Source organism: Mastacembelus armatus, chromosome 21 (assembly GCF_900324485.2).
Source record: "Mastacembelus armatus chromosome 21, fMasArm1.2, whole genome shotgun sequence".
Classification (NCBI taxonomy): Eukaryota; Metazoa; Chordata; class Actinopteri; order Synbranchiformes; family Mastacembelidae; genus Mastacembelus; species Mastacembelus armatus.
The window spans coordinates 3552527-3572101 of record NC_046653.1 but is presented as its reverse complement, the minus strand read 5'-3'; the positions used below and the strand labels follow the sequence as shown (position 1 = coordinate 3572101).

Below are 19575 nucleotides of genomic sequence, written 5' to 3'. Positions count from 1 at the left end.
TTCTAAAAATAGTAGTTGTCACTGTAAACACCTATAACATGTTTTCTTGATCTTGTAGTGCAAAAGCCTCAAACAATATTTCTCTTTTTCTTGTGTGATGGAAACCTTATTCAAGAAAGTGTTCATGGATTTGGCAACATATATGGAGAAGAGCCTCAGGATACAGATACCACTGTCTGTGTAGACTGATCAGCCAGACAAAGATGTTTCTAGCTTCAATCAACCAGTGGTCGAAATCCAGCATAGCTGCCTTGTGCATCAGCAAACACCAACTGTATGCGCAGAACCACACAGGTAGAAATGACCACTCGAATCCTCCGTGAATCCTCAGGACCAGCTTACGAGGTTTCTGTAAGCCTTTAACATCTTCCAAAAGTCACACAGATCCACTGTTAGATATTTTATCAAGTGGGTGAGCCATGTCAGAATCAGTTGTTATGAAGAAAATTGTACAAAATATATATTTTTTGTGTATTTGTGTTTTCCCATTTTGATGTAAATAAAAAAATGTTACACTCTGAAAACGTTTTGAATGTTTATATGATTTAAATGAACCAATTGCACATTACTCTAATTGTGTATATATGCAGTTAAGATACAATATATTATTTCATGTATTTGTACTTAGTTTGTGAAGCAGCCAATCTTATTTATTCAGCTTTGTTAGATATAGCTAAACATTTTTTAATGTCATTCACAAATTTCTAAAATATTATTTTTAATCATACAGTTCCCAAAGTATTGGTAATAACAGCCTGTCAGACTTATTGATTTAATCCTCTTAGACACAAGGAGTCATAGTCAGCCTGAACAATTTGAATGTCTTCTGTGACACATGCATTAAAACATGTAACTAGCTATACCAAATTGGAAAATCATCCATCTTCTGTGCAAATTCCATGTAATTCAGGGATCCCCAAACCTTTTCATCTCAAGAGTAATCTGGTCTCTCCATGAGACCCAAATTTACAAAAATACAGCATGTATTCCCAGAAGATCTATAAACTACTTTTCAATGGCACTTGAGGAATATCATCTACAATCCTACAACCATTTACTGAAAAATCTATATTCTCCTCAATTTTTCATGTTTGTTGCTGTTTTGTGTATTATTTACACACTTCATTCTTGTATACATCATTTGTTTTTCTTGTTTTGTAGGATGTAGGACCTATTGGACCAGATAGGAACTGGAAGGGCATTGGCATCTCTCTGCTGGTTATTTTAGTGGTGCTCTCACTCATTGGACTGTCCATTATTCTCCTGTCAAAAGGTGAGGTTCTCCACAACTCCACTCACAGCAATGATAAAAGATTCATAATTGAGATTTAAACCACAATATATCAGAAAGGTTGGATAGCAATAATGAATGGAAATTATTCCTACATACGGCCTTAAGTATTGATTTATGGGCACGAAGAAACTTTAGTTGAGTCAGTAGTTTGCAATACTTACATTGTTTGTACACAGGCGCATATCTAATTTGATGACACACTATGTTACGTTTTTTTGTTTGTCTCTAGCTTGATATCTTTCTAGTTTTCAAATTCCTTTATGCATGAGTGTGCTCTTTACTGTGTCATGTTGCATGAAGCTGCTCCCTATAACATAAGCCTGAACAATATTTTTTCTCAGTTTGCACCCTCATATACTATTTTGTAGTAACTTTAGAGAAATTCATACTGCCGTCAGTCAATCCATTCATTTCCACAAGGTGTTGCAGCCTGACCCAGAACTGTGCAGGATACAGCATACATCTCTGTGGAAATTCTGTCATAGGCCTGACAGAGATAGACAGCCTCTCACACTGACACTGTGTCTAACAGACAATTCAGACTCTCCAGTTCTTCTATCCTGCATGTGTTTGGGTTGTGAGAGGAAATCTGGCCACTAAGGGGAAAGCCACTGGGACCTTATTAGAATATGCAGACTCAATATACATACAGTATATTTCTCTTTTATTTAACTGAATGAGAGCCCTCAGTAAAGTTATAGTGCCTCCTGTCAAAGATAACAGTAACAGTCTGAACATGAAACTCACACATGCATACAGTGCATTCAATAATGTTTGGGACAAGGACCATCATTTATCTTTTTGCCTGTGTACTCGAGAATTTGAGATTTTGTGTTAAATGAAAACTCACTTCGTTGAAGTGCACAATCTCTTTGTAAACTCTATTGTTATAGATAGTAGTATTACTGTTTGAAAATCACAGCAGTATTTATAGCTAGTGCTCCAGTTTCAGGTCACCACATTTGGGACAACTCATATTTTCAGTTCCTCAGGTATTTTATTTGCCTGCATAATGCAAGTACTGTATAAGAGAACTCTCTGTGCCTACTGTACATTTTCCTCTGGACTTTTGATGATCTTTGGAAACTTTTGCTGTTTCAGTGTAAGGGCTAAAGTTGTGTCAGTGAAAGTCAAAGAAATCATTGTGAGACTGAGAAACAGGGTTGAAACTGTTAACATAAGCAAATCTATAGGTTTACCAAAATGAAACTCTCCAGCAACATAATTAAGAAAGGAAGTTCTGGTGAGCTTATTAATTACAAAGGGACTGGCAACTAAGGACAACCTCCAGAGCTGGTGACAATAATTCTCTGTCAGATCAGAAATACTCTTCAGGAATCAGATTCTGTCAGCAGAAAACTTGAACAGAAATACAGAGGCTGTGTTGCAAAACACAAAAACAGGACAGTTACAGTTTGCCAAGTGTTTAAAAGAGTAACCAAAATTCAAAGGAAAAGGTCCTAAGAGCAGATGTGTAACAAAGAACAATTTATGTCAGAGTCATTCCAAGACCAAAGTGTCCAAATGTCACTTTGTTGATGATACAACTGCTGATAGTGGTAGCAAAATGGATTCAGAAGTGTATAGATAAATCTATCCATGAACACTTCTAAATGCATTGGCCAGTGGTCAATTGCACAGCAAAGAAATAATCCTAAAAATACTGTCAAGATGGTTAAAGAGTTTTTCAAAGTAAAAAAAAGGCCAAGTCATGCAATCTGGACCTAACCCACTCTATATCCCTATATACATGTATGCTGAAGAGGAAACATTAGGTGGACTATAGCCATCCTTATTTACAATACTTTAACACATCAAACACACCACCAGCACACTGTGCCCTGAGCTGTGCCACTGAGCCCTGAACAACTAAATGGTGAAAGTGACATCTTGACAGCAACACCTTGACACGATGTGTGATTTATAATGAAACCCACGTTCTCAAGAGAAAAACTGCATGAAAGCAGAGTCTGTGAAAAAAAGAATGGAAAAAAGGTATGAGAGTCTGTATGAGAATCAATATCTTTTCATTGCAGGTTCCCCAGTTTATTTGTAATTAATTTGTATTAATTCACTACAGCACTGAATTACATACCATGTATTCATAGACACTAAGTTGAATCATCGTTATTGTTTACTGAGAAAATATTATGAAAAGGGGGTTTTAAAAAAATGGAGAAAGCACTGTATAAAAATGCCTAGCCTGTGTTGTCACTAATTATAACTCCATAATTATTATAATTATATAATGTTATCTTATCTGTAGTGTGTTTGTAAGTATGTCTGCAGAAAGTTTGATCAGGAATTTGTGGATTTCATTTACATATTTTATTAAGCATTGATAGATTGATTTTTTTATTTAACGCAACAACTGATTGGTTGTTGATATATGCATGTTTTTCTTCCTGTAGATGATAGTAGTAAATCTTTTGGATCAGAGTTAACACTGGATGACCTCTTTCAAAGGAACTTCCAGGTACATGACCCTGATGCAAAATGGATCAGTGGTAAGTCTATCAGCAACCTGAATTCACACCTCCAATATTGCAAATTATTTATCAACATCAGAAGTCACACGAATGAGGTATATACTGATTTGGAGTTTATCTCTGGCAATTCTGCAAAATCTCAGATTATGTTCAATAACATATTTGCCGTTTTATATCTACACACCACAGAACATAAATCAGAAATTAGAAATGTTCCTAATTTTGTGTAAGAGAATTTGCAAGTAGTTGTAAAGAATTAAACTTGCACTAATTGGGAAAAAAATGCAGCCTTGCCTTACCAATCTGTCTGGGGTACATAAAATTGTCAGTACCCTTCCAGTAAAGAAAGAAAAACCCACAGTGCTCACTGAAATAACCTGAAACTAACAAAAGTAATAAATATGTAATATATGCATTGAGATGCAGTTTCCATAATCTCCATATGTCTCTCCACAGGAATTAGAAGATCCCAACTCTTCCACTTTCATCAGTTATGAGAACGAAAGCATAGATCTTGACTTGACTTGAATAAATGGCTGCCACCTAACAGGCGCCATTCTAGAATTAAAATTAGCTTACCAGTCTTTCTGCTGCTGATAAGGCAGTCCAAGCCAGCAGCAATAGTAATATTTTCTAGCAAATAAGAGGTTTGTCTTGTGTTAGCTTTGTTGCTTTTGGGCAGAATAAAGCAGGCCTGAATCCCACTAGGTTAAAGTGCTGCTATTAGCTTAGCTTCCTTGTTGCCGAGTGGGCTGTCCAAGCCGGCAGCAACAGTTCATGGTTTTTAATGGTACCAGCTAGCAGCTTAGTTTTTCTGCTGCTGACTGTCCAATCCAGCAGCAATGTTTGCTTAATATTACCAGGTTACAGTGGGTACGGAAAGTATTCAGACCCCTTTAAATTTTTCACTCTTTGTGTCATTGCAGCCATTTGCCAAAATCAAAAAAGTTCATTTTATTTCTCATTAATGTACACTCAGCACCCCATCTTGACAGAAAAAAACAGAAATGTAGAAATTTTTGCAAATTTATTAAAAAAGAAAAACTGAAATATCACATGGTCATAAGTATTCAGACCCTGTGCTCAGTAGCCATTTTCAGGTCTCTCCAGAGATGCTCAATTGGGTTTAGGTCAGGGCTCTGGCTGGGCCAGTCAAGAACGGTCACAGAGTTGTTCCGAAGCCACTCCTTTGTTATTTTAGCTGTGTGCTTAGGGTCATTGTCCTGTTGAAAGGTGAACCTTCGGCCCAGTCTGAGGTCCTGAGCACTCTGGAAGAGGTTTTCTTCCAGGATATCTCTGTACTTGGCCGCATTCATCTTTCCTTCAATTGCAACCAGTCGTCCAGTCCCTGCAGCTGAAAAACACCCCCACAACATGATGCTCCCACCACCATGTTTCACTGTAGGGATTGTATTGGGCAGGTGATGAGCAGTGCCTGGTTTTCTCCACACATACCGCTTAGAATTAACGCCAAAAAGTTTAATCTTGGTCTCATCAGACCAGAGAATCTTATTTCTCACAGTCTGGGAGTCCTTCATGTGTTTTTTGGCAAACTCTATGCGGGCTTTCATGTGCCTTGCTTCCATCGGGCCACTCTGCCATAAAGCCCTGACTGGTGGAGGGCTGCAGTGATAGTTGACTTTGTGGAACTTTCTCCCATCTCCCTACTGCATCTCTGGAGCTCAGCCACAGTGATCTTTGGGTTCTTCTTTACCTCTCTCACCGAGGCTCTTCTCCCACTATTGCTCAGTTTGGCTGGACGGCCAGGTCTAGGAAGAGTTCTGGTTGTCCCAAAATTTTTCCATTTGAGGATTATGGAGGCCAATGTGCTCTTAGGAACCTTGAGTGCTGCAGAAATTCTTTTGTAACCTTGGCCAGATCTGTGCCTTGCCACAATTCTGTCTCTGAGCTCCTTGGGTAGTTCCTTCGACCTCATGATTCTCATTTGCTCTGACATGCACTGTGAGCTGTAAGGTCTTATATAGACAGGTGTGTGCCTTTCCTAATCAAGTCCAATCAGTTTAATTAAACACAGCTGGACTCCAATGAAGGAGCAGAACCATCTCAAGGAGGATCAGAAGAAATGGACAGCATGTGAGTCAAATATGAGTGTCACTGCAAAGGGTCTGAATACTTATGACCATGTGATATTTCAGTTTTTCTTTTTTAATAAATTTGCAAAAATTTCTACATTTCTGTTTTTTTCTGTCAAGATGGGGTGCTGAGTGTACATTAATGAGAAATAAAATGAACTTTTTTGATTTTGGCAAATGGTTGCAATGACACAAAGAGTGAAAAATTTAAAGGGGTCTGAATACTTTCCGTACCCACTGTGCCTCAACCCAGTGTATGAGGTTATTATCTATTTCCTTTTTCTTTATTTGCTCTAAGTCAAGCTCAGGGCCTACTAGGCTGGTTTGGGTGTGTAATTGTAAGCAAGGAGGGGGTGGTTCTAGGACACTGGAACACAGTGTTGTGTAATAAAGTTTGTTGTGTAATTAATTGATTTTAACGCTAACCCTAACCTCGACCCTAACCCTAACCCTCTCCAGAACGACAGGGAAATTCCTTGGTCACAGTAGCTCAGTTACACAGACACTCTTGAAAAATATTAAATAATTAAAATAGAATAGAATAATAAAGCAGAAAATACAACATTTGCATTGTTGTATATTGCATTGTATTTGCATTGCTGCATATTGTTCCTGACTCAGTGACAGCGTCTATCAGAGATCAGTGTTTCATTGAGGTCATTGGGAGGTAGTCATGGCAATGCTTTAACGTTAGCTCATTAATCATAAGCTAGTGTTATCCTATGATAAACAGTAGTTGGCCTGCCAACAAGCTACATTTCAGATGTTCTTTGCAGATAATGGTGATTATAAGTGTCCTACCGGGCAAACCATGCAGGTAATGCAAAGAAATGCATTTCATGTAAAGAAAACCGTGTAAACTAATTACATAGCAGGCTAATATTAGCCACCAACTTACTGGGAAAGTCATTTTGCGGAAATGAGGCCTTGTCGTCCTGAGACCATCAGCATGGTAACTGTTGACAACTCTCCTGAGTAGTGTAGTCTACATACTTCCTACTAAATCTGACAAGTCAAAACCAACGAGAAATATACTTTTGAAGAATAAAACATTAAAAAACACGATTTGTTTATATGAAATAGCAACAGAAAGCGCAAATTGTAATTGGTTAAGAAATTAAACAGAGAAAAGCAATTACTAGACGTAGTAAATATAATCCTAAGAGCAACCATATAATATTCTATTAGAATAAGGAAATCAAAACAAGGCATTATCCCTGTGTCAAGTGATTAGCCACATAGAGCGTAAATGTCCTTGAAAATTGAATGATAACTAAACTCCAGGTGTCCTGTGATAATCTTTTTCCTCCTTTTTAAATTACAATGGAAAAACTTGACAAAATTGCCTTTTGTAGCAAAACATAAATGAGAATGCAGTTTAGTTGTATAGGAATGTCATTTTTAGGAGACAGGGTTGGACACTTGGTCATACACTTGGTCATACATTCCAAATGATCACTTGTTTCAAGAAAAATCTCTATGACAGATTTATATGGCTAAAATAATAACTGGAACTGAAGTCTGGATTATGTTTTCTCAGTGTGCTGAAAATACAAAACTATCTTTTGAAATTGTAGCATATATTTTGTGTGTTAATAATTTCTAAAAAAAACTAATGCTGTGATGCTAAAACATATTATTTGTATATTTGACAAAATGTTCAGATTACAGGAGGTTATGCCTCATTGGTGCGCAATCGTCTGGGTTATTGGTATGGTCCTATCCGGTTCTTGTGCTGGTGCACTGAAAATTGTCTGCACCCACCTGAAGGGTGAGCTCACGTTGGACCCAGTATTGAATGATTCTGTCTGCAGTGGGCGACTGATGTCAGCATGTTGTGTAACTTCCACACCGCTGCCAGCTATGCAGCTGACATCATCTGAATGGGGGCTAACCAGTGTTAGCCTCTGGTTCCCCCAAGCTAACCTAGTCCTCCCAGGTCAGACAATACAATCCACAGGAGGCGTTGTGATTTGACACCACTCGTCCACTATCACCACCTATCTCTCAGCTGAGGAGAAATAGCTGGAGGAGAGACCAGAAACCTATCACCTTCTCTCCTATCACTAAGGTGACCAGCTTGACTGTGGGGGGATTCCACATTCCCCCCTCTCTTAAGGATGTGTTAGCAGCAAAGCTAGCAGAAAGGTCCTTACCAGATGCTTACCAGGCTGCAGGCGCAGCAAATGACGAAGTCCTGGTGGACTCCATCTCTGATTTGGTGATTGATGCCGATGCCTTGCCCCTTGACTTTGTAACTCTCAGTAATCGCTGAAGGAAGATTGACAATTCTTCTCTGCCCGGAAGTCTAATTCACCTAAACCTAGACACTTTTATCACTCAAAGTCATGGAATTCTGGCAAAATCAACACTTAGAGACTCTCCACCACGATCTGGAAAGGCTATACTTCACAGTGGATTTCCTGCCAGACGAGAACAGTCAGAGCCATGTAGCAAAAAGAACCACCAAGCTTAATCTGAACCACAAGCATCCCAAGAGTTTGGGGTCAACAATTCCAGAACTCAGACCCTCACCATAAAAGACAGAAGCACTGAGCTTCTACTAAGCTGCTATGAACATGTGTTTGATTCTAACTAACCATTGTTGTTAGATTAGTAATGTGTCACTGAAAAGAGTCAAAATGTCAGTGAAGTGATCACGCTGTTTATTAAGAGACTCTGCACTCTGTAATTATGAACAGCAAGATTTATTTTTCCCTCTCTTCGGAATCAGTTTTATGACTTTGAATCCCCCCACCTCCAGACCAAGAGCCTATAAAAAGGGAGACAAGCCTTTGTTCTAGGCTTTTCCGTCTTATTTGTTTTGTTCTTTTTCTTCTTTTTGCTTTTGCTAGTTCTTCTTTTTGCTGCTATTTCTGCATTTTGCTTGTTTGTTTGCGTGCAACTTTAAAATAGTTTCTTTTTCTTTGCTTTTAAAGTTACCAGTAACATAGCCAGCCAGCAAAGTTTTTTATATTTTCCCTGAAGCACTGAGTAACACTCACTTGTTATTCATGTTATTTGCTGTCGCCAGCTCTGTAACCATATGTTGGTGTAACATTTTTAACGTACTACTATATCACTTATGTTTAGTTTTAATAAATGGCAGCAATCTCAGTTCTTCGCTTCTGTTCTCTGTTGGTTGTGAAACTTTAAGGTCACTGTTGGGTACTGAACTCATCCTTCAGATTGCTAAATAGATAACTAGATTCATAATCATTTGAATGGCTAGTCCCCAAAAATGACTTGGTACTGTGAGGTAATTAATATTTTTCATAAATAATTAATAGGACAATTTATACATTTCAATATCACTACAGCCAGTACACACCCATTATCCTGAGAGGGATTCCTGGCAGGATCTCTCACAGACCTGTGATTCCTGATTTGGACTTTTGTCAGTACTTCCTGTGTTATGCTAGTTTTTGTGCGTCAGATTTCCGTTCATCATCACTGTTCATTTAAGCTGCACCTGTGTTTTGTACAAGCTGCAGTCTAGAAATGGAAGACTGACTAACGCCAAAGTAAAGTGTATTACAGCAATCAAGACAGGTGGTGACAAAGGCCTGGATTACGGTTTCAAAGTGCAAACAACAAATGGACTTGTATACCGAGTAACAGGGACATATTGCTTGAAAGGGTACTTGCAGTGATGAACCCAGGGATTATACAATGTTGGCAGTTCCCCTCTGCTCCATGGAGCATGTCATCTATTTTGGATTACTGCTAAAGGTTTTTGTCCCAACAAACTCTATAACTCATAACTCTGCCAACGGCGGGGAGAAGGTGAAGCAGCATGTCCTCCTCCTCCCTCAGGTTGTCTGAATGCCGACACTCACTCCAAACTGTTTCAACTGTAGACTTTATTACCTGCCCCTTGAAGTCTGCAATATACCTCTTTCTTTTTCACTTGTGTTACTCTAGGAGTAAGAGAACATAAGCATTTTTACTTTTTGGCAATACAGTATAATATACTACAACTACAAAAAGCACGATTTCCAGAAAATACAGTATGTGCCTACCACTTTTTAAGCACCAGGTAGGTGAACTCACCAGAGAACAGAAAACAATTGCTGTATTATGATAAAACTAAATTAACATTTTACAAAATAAAGGGGAAAAACATAGCCAATACAAATGAGTTAATCTTCCTGTTCCTAATAGACATACTAATATGTGACAATGGCTAATAAGATATTAAACGAGTAGCGTAGCAAGTCAGCTTTGGTGAGAACCTCCCTAAAGTTGGATGACTTGTGTGAGACAGATAAAAAGGAAGCAGCAGATATGCTGTCTTTTAGTGTCATAATATCAGTCAAGTTACAAAAAGCACTCACAATTATAATGACACCCAGCAGCAACTTTGTTTTTTGGCTATCCCTGCCTAGTAAATCCCCAGGAAATTCATGGCTGCCATTTATGACAGACTTTCCCTTAAAGATTTGTTCTCACCAAACCCAGACAACTGAGGTCACATGATGATAATATCCATGGTTATGGCCCTCCAGAGCCCAAGAAGACATTATAGCTCTGTTTTCACAGGCTAGTCAAGTCATGTGGCTTTTATTGTCATTTCAACCATATACAGGTCAGTACACAGTGAAACCAAACAACATTCCTCCAGTACTAAGGTGCTACACAGAACATAAATTAGCACAAGATACACAAGACTAGCTAAGACAACAGACCTATACACAGGACTGCATAAAGTGCACGTGTGCAAATGAGTCTGAGACAATATTTAGTGCAATGACATAATAAACATAACAGTAAAACTGTAAGGCTGAGCGCTCCCTGTGACAGATAAAAACCGATCCTCATGTGTGAAGTGCTACTGTATATTATGACAAAATGCCAATTTATTTATCACCTTGATCTTAAAATTCCTTTCACTGTGCACCTTGAATCAATCTCAGTCAACAATGAAACATATGTCTGATGCCTTCATTGATATTCCATTTTTTAAACTTGGCTATTTTCTTCACACCAGTGTTAAGTTCAGGGGCTAAAAGTGTGTAATTTATCAGTTGGGTAACAGTGTCCTTTAATTCTTGCCCCTACAAAACAGTAGCAAGTCATTGGATAGCTCAGAGACTTTAATTACAGCTGAGATTACTTGTCCCTTTATCCTCAGAGCATTTTCTGATGGAACTGTTGTCAAATCAAGAGCACAGTAGCCCTATTTTCCAATTACCTTTGCTGTAAAATGCTTTATATAACCATTGATTTGATACATGCACAGCATATGAAACATACAAAAAATACTTTTTATACTGTAAGGATTTCTAAATCACAAGAACTCATTTGAGGATGTCCTTGCCCATTGAAAACAAGCAATTTGTCTTTTGTATTTATTTTCCTGTCATTGTATTTAAAAGTATTTTGAGTGTTTACTAGTCTACAACCCTTTTGCTTGAGATTGATGCTTCAGAGCATATTTATTTGCAATTGCATGGGATGAGGATCTAGAAATGATTTAGGACTGTAAAATACATTAATGGGATTTAGGTCTCCCTAGACTGTAGCTTTGGTTTGGGATTAGACAAGTGTTATTGTAAGCATTCCTTTCATTGTTTCCCCTCTTAAATTTGGATCTTAATGAGTCTTAGGGGCTGTTGTTTGTTCTCTTCTGTTAAATGTTTTGTCTCCTGAGGGGATACCTAATATTGGATCAATTTAATTCCTCCCAAGTATCTTATTCTTCTTACACTTGAGCCTTTTTTTTCTGAAGGAACCACTGATACCCTAAATCCCTAAGAATTTTTTCATAGTGGACAATTGTGGAGGAAACAGTTTCCATCCAAACTTTTAGTGCCAATGAAGAATGTAGCGTTCCTCTTTTACATTCAGTGCGGTGGAGGATGTGTAGCACATCTGACTACCTGACTCACATCTCACATCTGACTATGCACTATCTGAATATGTGGGAAATACTTCATAGTATAGATGTGCTCTTTCCCACATTTTAATAGTTATCCATGGAATTTCTTTAATATGCTAAGTAAATTAGGCAATCATGTAAATAATGCAAACTTTGAAAACTACTTAACCTCAGATACATGCAGCTAAAGTTGCCATGAAAATGCCATTGTACATGTGTAAAGACAACTGTGATCTCTCATGTCTAGATAAATCACTTTTCCTGCTTAATCATGTTTTTAGTAAAAACATCAGCCACAAAATGAATTACTTAACCTATTTTAATAACATAGTTTTTATACAAATACAGTACTTTTCTGTCCTAGGGGAAGACGTCATTTTTCAGAGCTGGGATGGAGATGTTTTGAAAGTCAATGCAGACAGCAATGAAACTGAACTACTGCTGAAAAACACAACATTTGTAAGTAAGCCAATGTATTGAAACAGATAAAATAATTTAAAAGGTTGCATATAACTTCTTTTTTTTTTTTTTTTCCTTGTGAGAAAAATATTAAAATACTTGTTCGTAGGTAGCGTTGTAGGTCCACTGGTTGTATGTCTTAGTTTTAGAGAGCTGAAAGGAAAAAATGCTCAAATGTCATCTATTAATTACTCTTCCCACAGGCAACTTTTAAGGCTTCCAAGTTTGCTATTTCTCCAGATCTGAGCTTTGTTCTTCTGGGATATGATGTCAAGCAGGTGGGAACCTCAGAATATTTTGTTTCTATATATTCTGATACTATTCTGGCTTAGGGCTTCAAATACTTGCGCTTTACGGTTCACATATTAAAATGTGTCCAATGGTAAGAAACTGTTTATTTTTTTTAAGTATAAAACACACACACATAGCTCACACACCACATCAACCAGTCACATTTTGCATTGAAGGAATGCATTGAATACTTGGGAAAATTGATGATTGGTTGGGAAAAAGATCTGGAAAAATCCAGAAAATAATAAGGCTTAAAAACACACAGAGCAGGGGTTTGACAACCTTTTGAACTATTAAACTTTGAAACAAAATTTTGCAACCATTATTTATCAAACATGTTGAAAGACCACGACTTCTAAAGGAATAATGCCAAAATCAATGTCCTTGTTTCAATGAATGGGGTGTTTTTACTTTTACCCAGCCAACACACAGGCCAGCAGTTCAATCAACTTTATAAATAAAAATTGATGGTATGAGGTAGAGCTGGCGGCTTTGTCTCAAGTCATATTTCTCCAGCTGCCTGATATGCAGCTAATGCAACCTGTCTGTGTAGATGCCCCTTGTTTCAATGCTCTAATCCTGGGAGGAGTTTCCAGGTCACACCTCCTCTGCTGCTTACATGGATGCCATGCAAGACCAGTTTGAGTCGTTTCACCACCACCCACTTCGTCTCTTCCAGCACTTTCCAGTCTCTGTCCCCTACAGCCCATCTGATCACCAAGCGTGAACTGACACCTGCTGTCTGCTGCCACTCAGAAGGATGCTTTAACTGTCTCCCAGTGAAGCACAATGACTGCCAGCTCCTCCCCTTAAGTAGCCAGATCATTATGGGGTAATCAGTCTCAGCTGCAGCAATTGAGTCACCAGACTGACTCAAATAACACAAGCACAAATAGCTTTTGTACAATCATTAAGTGCACTTATTTTTGATCTGTCACCCATTCTTTCCTCTGTATGGCCATCTTCATGAATGCAACAATACACACGTGACCCCCCACATACATTTTTGCACCTTGAACACCGTGAACATATTAATCATATCTTTAATGATTGATCAGGGGTTCTTTTTCCAGTTTCAGTATCTTTCCTCCACCTTCTATGGTGAACCAGGGAAGTAAAATCAATGAATTGTTCATTGTTCAATATGCTCCTGATTAAGCCTAGATGAAAAGTGACACCATGGTGACCATTTCTCTCTTGGTTTCATTTTCCACCAAAGGGTGGAACTTCTTTGGATGTCAGCTTGCAAAAATGAAAAATGTTTTTTTTCATTCAGAATCAGCAGTTATAGCTTCAATATTTAAATGATTTCTTAACATATATTGGCACTTTAGCAATTCTTAAACAGGAGTAAATAAGTGATTCTGTAAAGGTCTATTTTAAGCCACATTAATACACAGGGGAGCCGCTAGCAGTTTTGGGCCCTATGAAAAAATTTGAAGTTGGGTCCTCTACCTCACCCATTCTGCACCAAACATACAAACCAAGCTAGATATCCTTTGTCTGCAGTTTAGTCATAGTACTGACCTCTGCCTTTTATTATTTATTTTGACCACAACATATCAGTATTCAGTCAGAGAACAACCATAGCTGTAGCTAGCAGATGATTTATTGTGCAAATGTAAATGTTATACAAAAATAAAGTATATTAAAACAGTAATAAAGTACAAAAATAATAACTGAAAAATGCAACATTCTTAAACATGCATTACAAACACAAAAAAATATAAACTATGTATAAAAAAAGTGCAATATGCAGTACACTACAACAGTGACTTAACAATCAATGTGTCATAACAATAAATTAGAAATGGTCTTTAACCTGCCAGTGACTTAAATGGCAAAACCCTGGCCTTCTTGCAAAATCTTCAACCAAATATAACTAGTTTTCCACTAGCATACATGGTGGTAGTTAGTTAAAGCCTGCTATCATAGTTAGCCAACAAGAAACAAGAGAATGCTGGCAAGTGGCTACAAATTAAAGATCTATATGTGGATTAAAATTACATTATTTTCATTTTCAAACTCTCCAAATCTGTTGTGAGGACATCAAAGAAGTGGACCAGCGAGGCTGTGGGGGAAGTTTAGGGGTGTTTGGACTGTACAAACTGGGATGTTTTTAGCTCTGCCACCAACAGTCTGGATGAGTACACGTGACCTTCTACATTAACTATTCACCACTGTTTCAGTGTTGAAACTTTTTGACCAAAAAACTGAAAGTCCAGTTGACATAACTCAACCTCTAGGCTTTTTTTTATGCTGTCAGGCCTGGGTACACATTTCGTTTCTTCATGTAACGTGGAATGAAATGTTACGCCCCAGCCTAGGGGTTGCCGGAGCGTAACACGATTGTGGAGTTTTTCTCCAAACCTCTTCCACTCTCAACAAACACGGAAAAATACGAATTATACTTAACGAAATATTTATTCTGTTAACACAGAATACGATACAGAATGGTCAAAACAAACACAAACGCTAATTTAGCCCTATTCAAACAAAAACGCTCCGTGAGCCCTACGATACTATACGAATACTGGAAAACAAACACAAACGCTAAATATAGCCCTATGGTCTCAAACAAACAAAAGATCAAATAACAAAAATGCTAAACAGCCCTATAATAGCTAATCCAAAGAAACAACACAAAATCACAGGTCGTCAGCCTGGAAACTCCTAAAACAAAACAGGAGAAAACAAAACAGCCTAAATGTCTAAATTCTTAATCGAAAACAACGAAAATATTATCAACACAAATCTCTTCAAAACAAAACAACTCTAATCTCTAATTAACTCGAAATCTTTATCAAAATAGCAAAGGTGGGAGAATAGCTCTCTCGAACAACAGTCCGTGGTCTTCTTATGGTCCTTCCTGGAAGTGTTGGGCCAATCCCGGAAGTCCAATCCACGGCTTCCTACGTCCACGCCCACTTCCGCATCCGTCACACACACACACGAGGAGGGGGAGGGCCAACAACACAACCATACACATACACATAGGGTCATAACAACAATAAAATGAACCTTGAACCAGTAGTATGCGTGCTCCAGGGTTTCAGAGTTTATTTCAGTCACATAACAAAATGCATAACGTGGAGCAATTTAAGCCGTTACACATTCCAAGATGGCCTCCATATACAATTTGGTTCTGCCACTGGGCTGCTATATTTAAAAATCTTAACACAAAAGCTAACCACTTTGAACTTTGCTATTGTACCTGATTAAGTGAGCCAAAACCTGACTCAATAAAGTTGTGGGTTCTTACACCTGACCCTGATATCTTGGTATTATCAGAAAGATGGTTAAAATAAAATTAGTACTTGACAGTGTAATTTCTCTTGAAGGTACAATGTTTTTAGAGCTGATAGAGTCAGTAAAGGTGGTGGAATAGCAGTTTATGTTAAATCAAAATTTTGCAGCTGTGTATTATTGTCAATAACAAAAGCCAAACAATTTAAATTACTTGCTGTTAAAGTGAATTAACTAAAGCTCTTTAATTCACCATAGTAGGCTGATGTAGACCACCATCAGCCAAACTAGAAGCACTTGCATCACTCTCAGATGTCTTACATAAACTCTGTGACACTGAACTTATACCTATGGGTGATTTAAATTGGAACTGGCTCTCTGCTGCATCAGATAGCATGAAGGAGTTATTACCTACTAGAATAAACTCAAATGATTTAAATAATTATTGAATCTTACAGTGACTATCAAGCCCCAGAAGTACATTTCCACTGCAATTTTCTGCAACGATATCAGTGACTACTGTGTTGTTGTTGTAAGGGATGCAAAGGTGCCTAAACCTAAACAATGCTATGTTTTTAAAAGACAATGCAGGCATTTTTTTCATGATTTATATAACAGTGATATTGGCCGGATCAGTTTAATCCATGATGTTGAATGTGCTTGGCAATATTTCCGAGATTTATTTTTGTTAATCTGCAACAACCATCTTCCTCTGAAGGAATTTAGGATTTCTGGAAAGGATAATCCCTGGGTCTCTGAAGTCCTGTTAAATATGGTCAGAGAAAGAAATGTAGTGAGATTAACTAATTCCACATCAGATTGGGTTAAATTTAGAGTTCTGAGAAATAAATGCACTCTCCAGACAAGGAAAACAAAATCAGAATATTACTTAATATCTATCTCAGAAAATCTTAACAATCCAACAAAATTTTGGAAACAGATCAAATCATTGTCTGGTTCCAACTTAAAGTCAAACCTGCCAGAAAATATTAACTCAGGGGTAATATAGGACAAAGGTGAGCTTGCTAGACACGTTAATGCTCATTTTATTTCAGCTGACTCTGTCTGATATATCCCCTGCTGTCTGTGACTATTGATTCAAACGATACAGTACACTCATTTTATTCTGTAACACAAACTGAATTTACCCTTCAACCTATCTCCACTGCTGAAATCAGGAAAGCTCTAAAAGCCATTGATTATAAAAAACCACCTGACAACCTAGACCCCTATCTTCTAAAGCTAGTAGCTGATTTCATTGCTGAGCCTATTGCTCATATCTTCAATCTAAATATCCAAACAAGCATAATTCCCAAAATATGGAAATCCACTTATGTGCAAGTTTTATTCTGTGCTTTTTTACTGTACTGGTGTGTCTCTTGGCCAGTTCTCCCTCAAAAAAGAGATTTTCTCTCAAGGGACTTCTTGGTAAAATAAAGATTAAAAAAAAGATGTGCCTGTTATGACGTCATTATCAAGGCTTGACAGGGAAACCCATTAAGTCTAGTGGAATTTGCTGTAGGGCTGCTGGCTGCAGGCTGTGAGGCTACTGAACCAAACCACACCTGGGAATTAAAACACACCTGTACAGTTTCTTGTAGGTCATGATCTATTCTGTACATATTTTGATGCCTTACAGCAGGCCTTAGAAATTTCTTAGTATGATGACCATTTCAATTAAGGGGCACAAAAAGTGTAAGTAATGATTAAGTAAGTAGTAATGAGTAAGTAATTTGTGCCCCTTTGCAGCTAGTTTTCTGATGGCAAGTCACAGCAGCTCTATGTTCACAGACACAGAAATAAAGCATACAAAGAAAGACTTTTTCCTGAAGGGCGCTTTTTCCTCTATGTTACAGCTGACCCCTGCCGTTTATATGGTAGCTGTGGTTGTGTTTCCACATGCATCCCCCTCCCCCTATGGCACGGTGGCAGGAATGTGCGCGGCAATAACGGGTCGGCTCTCGTTCTGAAAATAGTACTTTTTTCCTGCCTTTGTTATGTTCAGATGACTATGCTAGCACAGTAGCTGTGCACCAACATATACAAAATAGTTAAACTTTTCTTTCTGCCCCTTATATGAATCTAATTATAGTTGATGTAGTATGTGGTCCAGGCATGCAGGGGAAATAAAGGACTGTGGCCTCTAATGTGCAGATCTAAAGCTAAAAAGAGAGGCTATGCATACAATCCTAGAAAATTCAATTGCAGAATAGAGAGGACACTTGTTAGGTACTGTCTAAAAGAGAGAAGCACTACAACAAATCTTAAAGTGCTTTGTTTGTTGTGGTTACAGAGAAAAATCAAAAAATCTTTTAATAGTTTTTTCAACATATAATTTCTAAAAAGTCAACTCTCAAGTTGCTTTGCATGTACAGTACATAAATTAATTCATGATTTGAATAATAAAAGAAAAGAACAAAGTTCTCAGGGAATTTAAAAACAAGGCTGCTGTTTATTCTGTACACTGTTGATCTTCATCTTTCTTCTTTTCCTTTCGGCTGCTCCCTTCAGGGGTCGCCACAGCGAATCATCTGCCTCCATTTAACCCTCCTCATGTCCTCCTTCACTACATCCAAGAACCTCCTCTAGGCCTCTTTCCTGGCAGCTCTAACCTCAGCATCCTTTTACCAATGTAGTCACTGTCCCTCCTCTGAACATGTCCAAACCATCTCAATCTGGCTTCCCTGGCTTTTTCTCCAAAACATCTAACATGAGCTGTCCCTCTGATGTACTCAATCCTGATCCTATCCATCCTCATCACTCCCAGAGAGAACCTCATCTTCAGCTCTGCTACCTCCAGCTCTGCCTCTTGTCTTTTTCGTCACAAGATTTCATCACACATCACACCCGACACTTTCCTCCACCCGTTCCAACCTGCTTGCACACGTCTCTTCACTTCTTTTCCACACTCTCCATTGCCCTGTACTGTTGACCTTAAGTACTTAAAATCCTCCACCTTCTTCACCTCTACTCCCTGTAACCTCACTGTTCTACTTGAGTCTCTCTCATTTACACACATGTACTCTGTTTTACTGCGGCTCACCTTCATTCCTCTCCTTTCCAGAGCAAACCTCCACCTCTCTAGATTTTCCTTCACCTGCTCTCTGCTCTCACTACAGATGACAATGTCATCTGCAAACATCATGGTGCATGGAGAATTCCTGTCTAATCTCATCTGTCAGCCTGTCCATAACCACAGCAAACAAGAAGGGGCTCAAAGCCGATCCTTGGTGCAGTCCCACCTCCACCTTGAACTCCTCTGTCACCCCTACAGCACACCTCACCACTGTCTTACAGCTCTCATACATGTCCTGTACCACTCGAACATACTTCTCTGCCACTCCAGACTTCCTCATACAAAACCACAGCTCCTCTCTTGGCACCCTGTCATACGCTTTTTCCAAATCTACAAAGACACAATGCAGCTCCTTCTGGCCTTCTCTGTACTTCCCCATCAGCATTCACAGAGCAAATATTGCATCTGTGGTACCCTTTCTTGGCATGAAACCATACTGCTGCTCACAAATGCTCACTTCTGACCTCAGCCTAGCCTCCACTACTCTTTCCCATAACTTCATTGAGTGACTCATCAGCTTTATTCCTCTGTAGTTTCCACAACTCTGCACGTCTCCCTTGTTCTTACAGATGGGCATCTTGTTAAGTAGCCCAGTCAAAAACTCTACTGCCACCTCTCCTAAACACTTCCATACCTCCACAGGTATGTCGTCTTCCTGACCTCCCGGAGCCTGTTTCAGCTCCTCCCTAAAAGCCACACAACACTCTTCCTTTTTCAACTTCCACCACTTGGTCCTCCGCTCTGCC

The 19575-nt window shown here is 38.5% G+C and overlaps 1 protein-coding gene across 1 annotated transcript in view; it reads left to right on the top strand.

The window, feature by feature from the left end:
• Window positions 1–419: 419 nt before the first annotated feature.
• The window catches only part of LOC113124044 (inactive dipeptidyl peptidase 10-like), a 72576-nt gene continuing 53420 nt past the window's right edge, over window positions 420–19575 (top strand). Inside the window, exons 1-5 of the mRNA XM_026296507.1 lie at window positions 420–449; window positions 1162–1273; window positions 3706–3801; window positions 12122–12216; window positions 12420–12494. Coding sequence (XP_026152292.1) covers window positions 420–449; window positions 1162–1273; window positions 3706–3801; window positions 12122–12216; window positions 12420–12494 — 408 coding nt within the window. The remainder of the gene's footprint in view (window positions 450–1161; window positions 1274–3705; window positions 3802–12121; window positions 12217–12419; window positions 12495–19575) is intronic.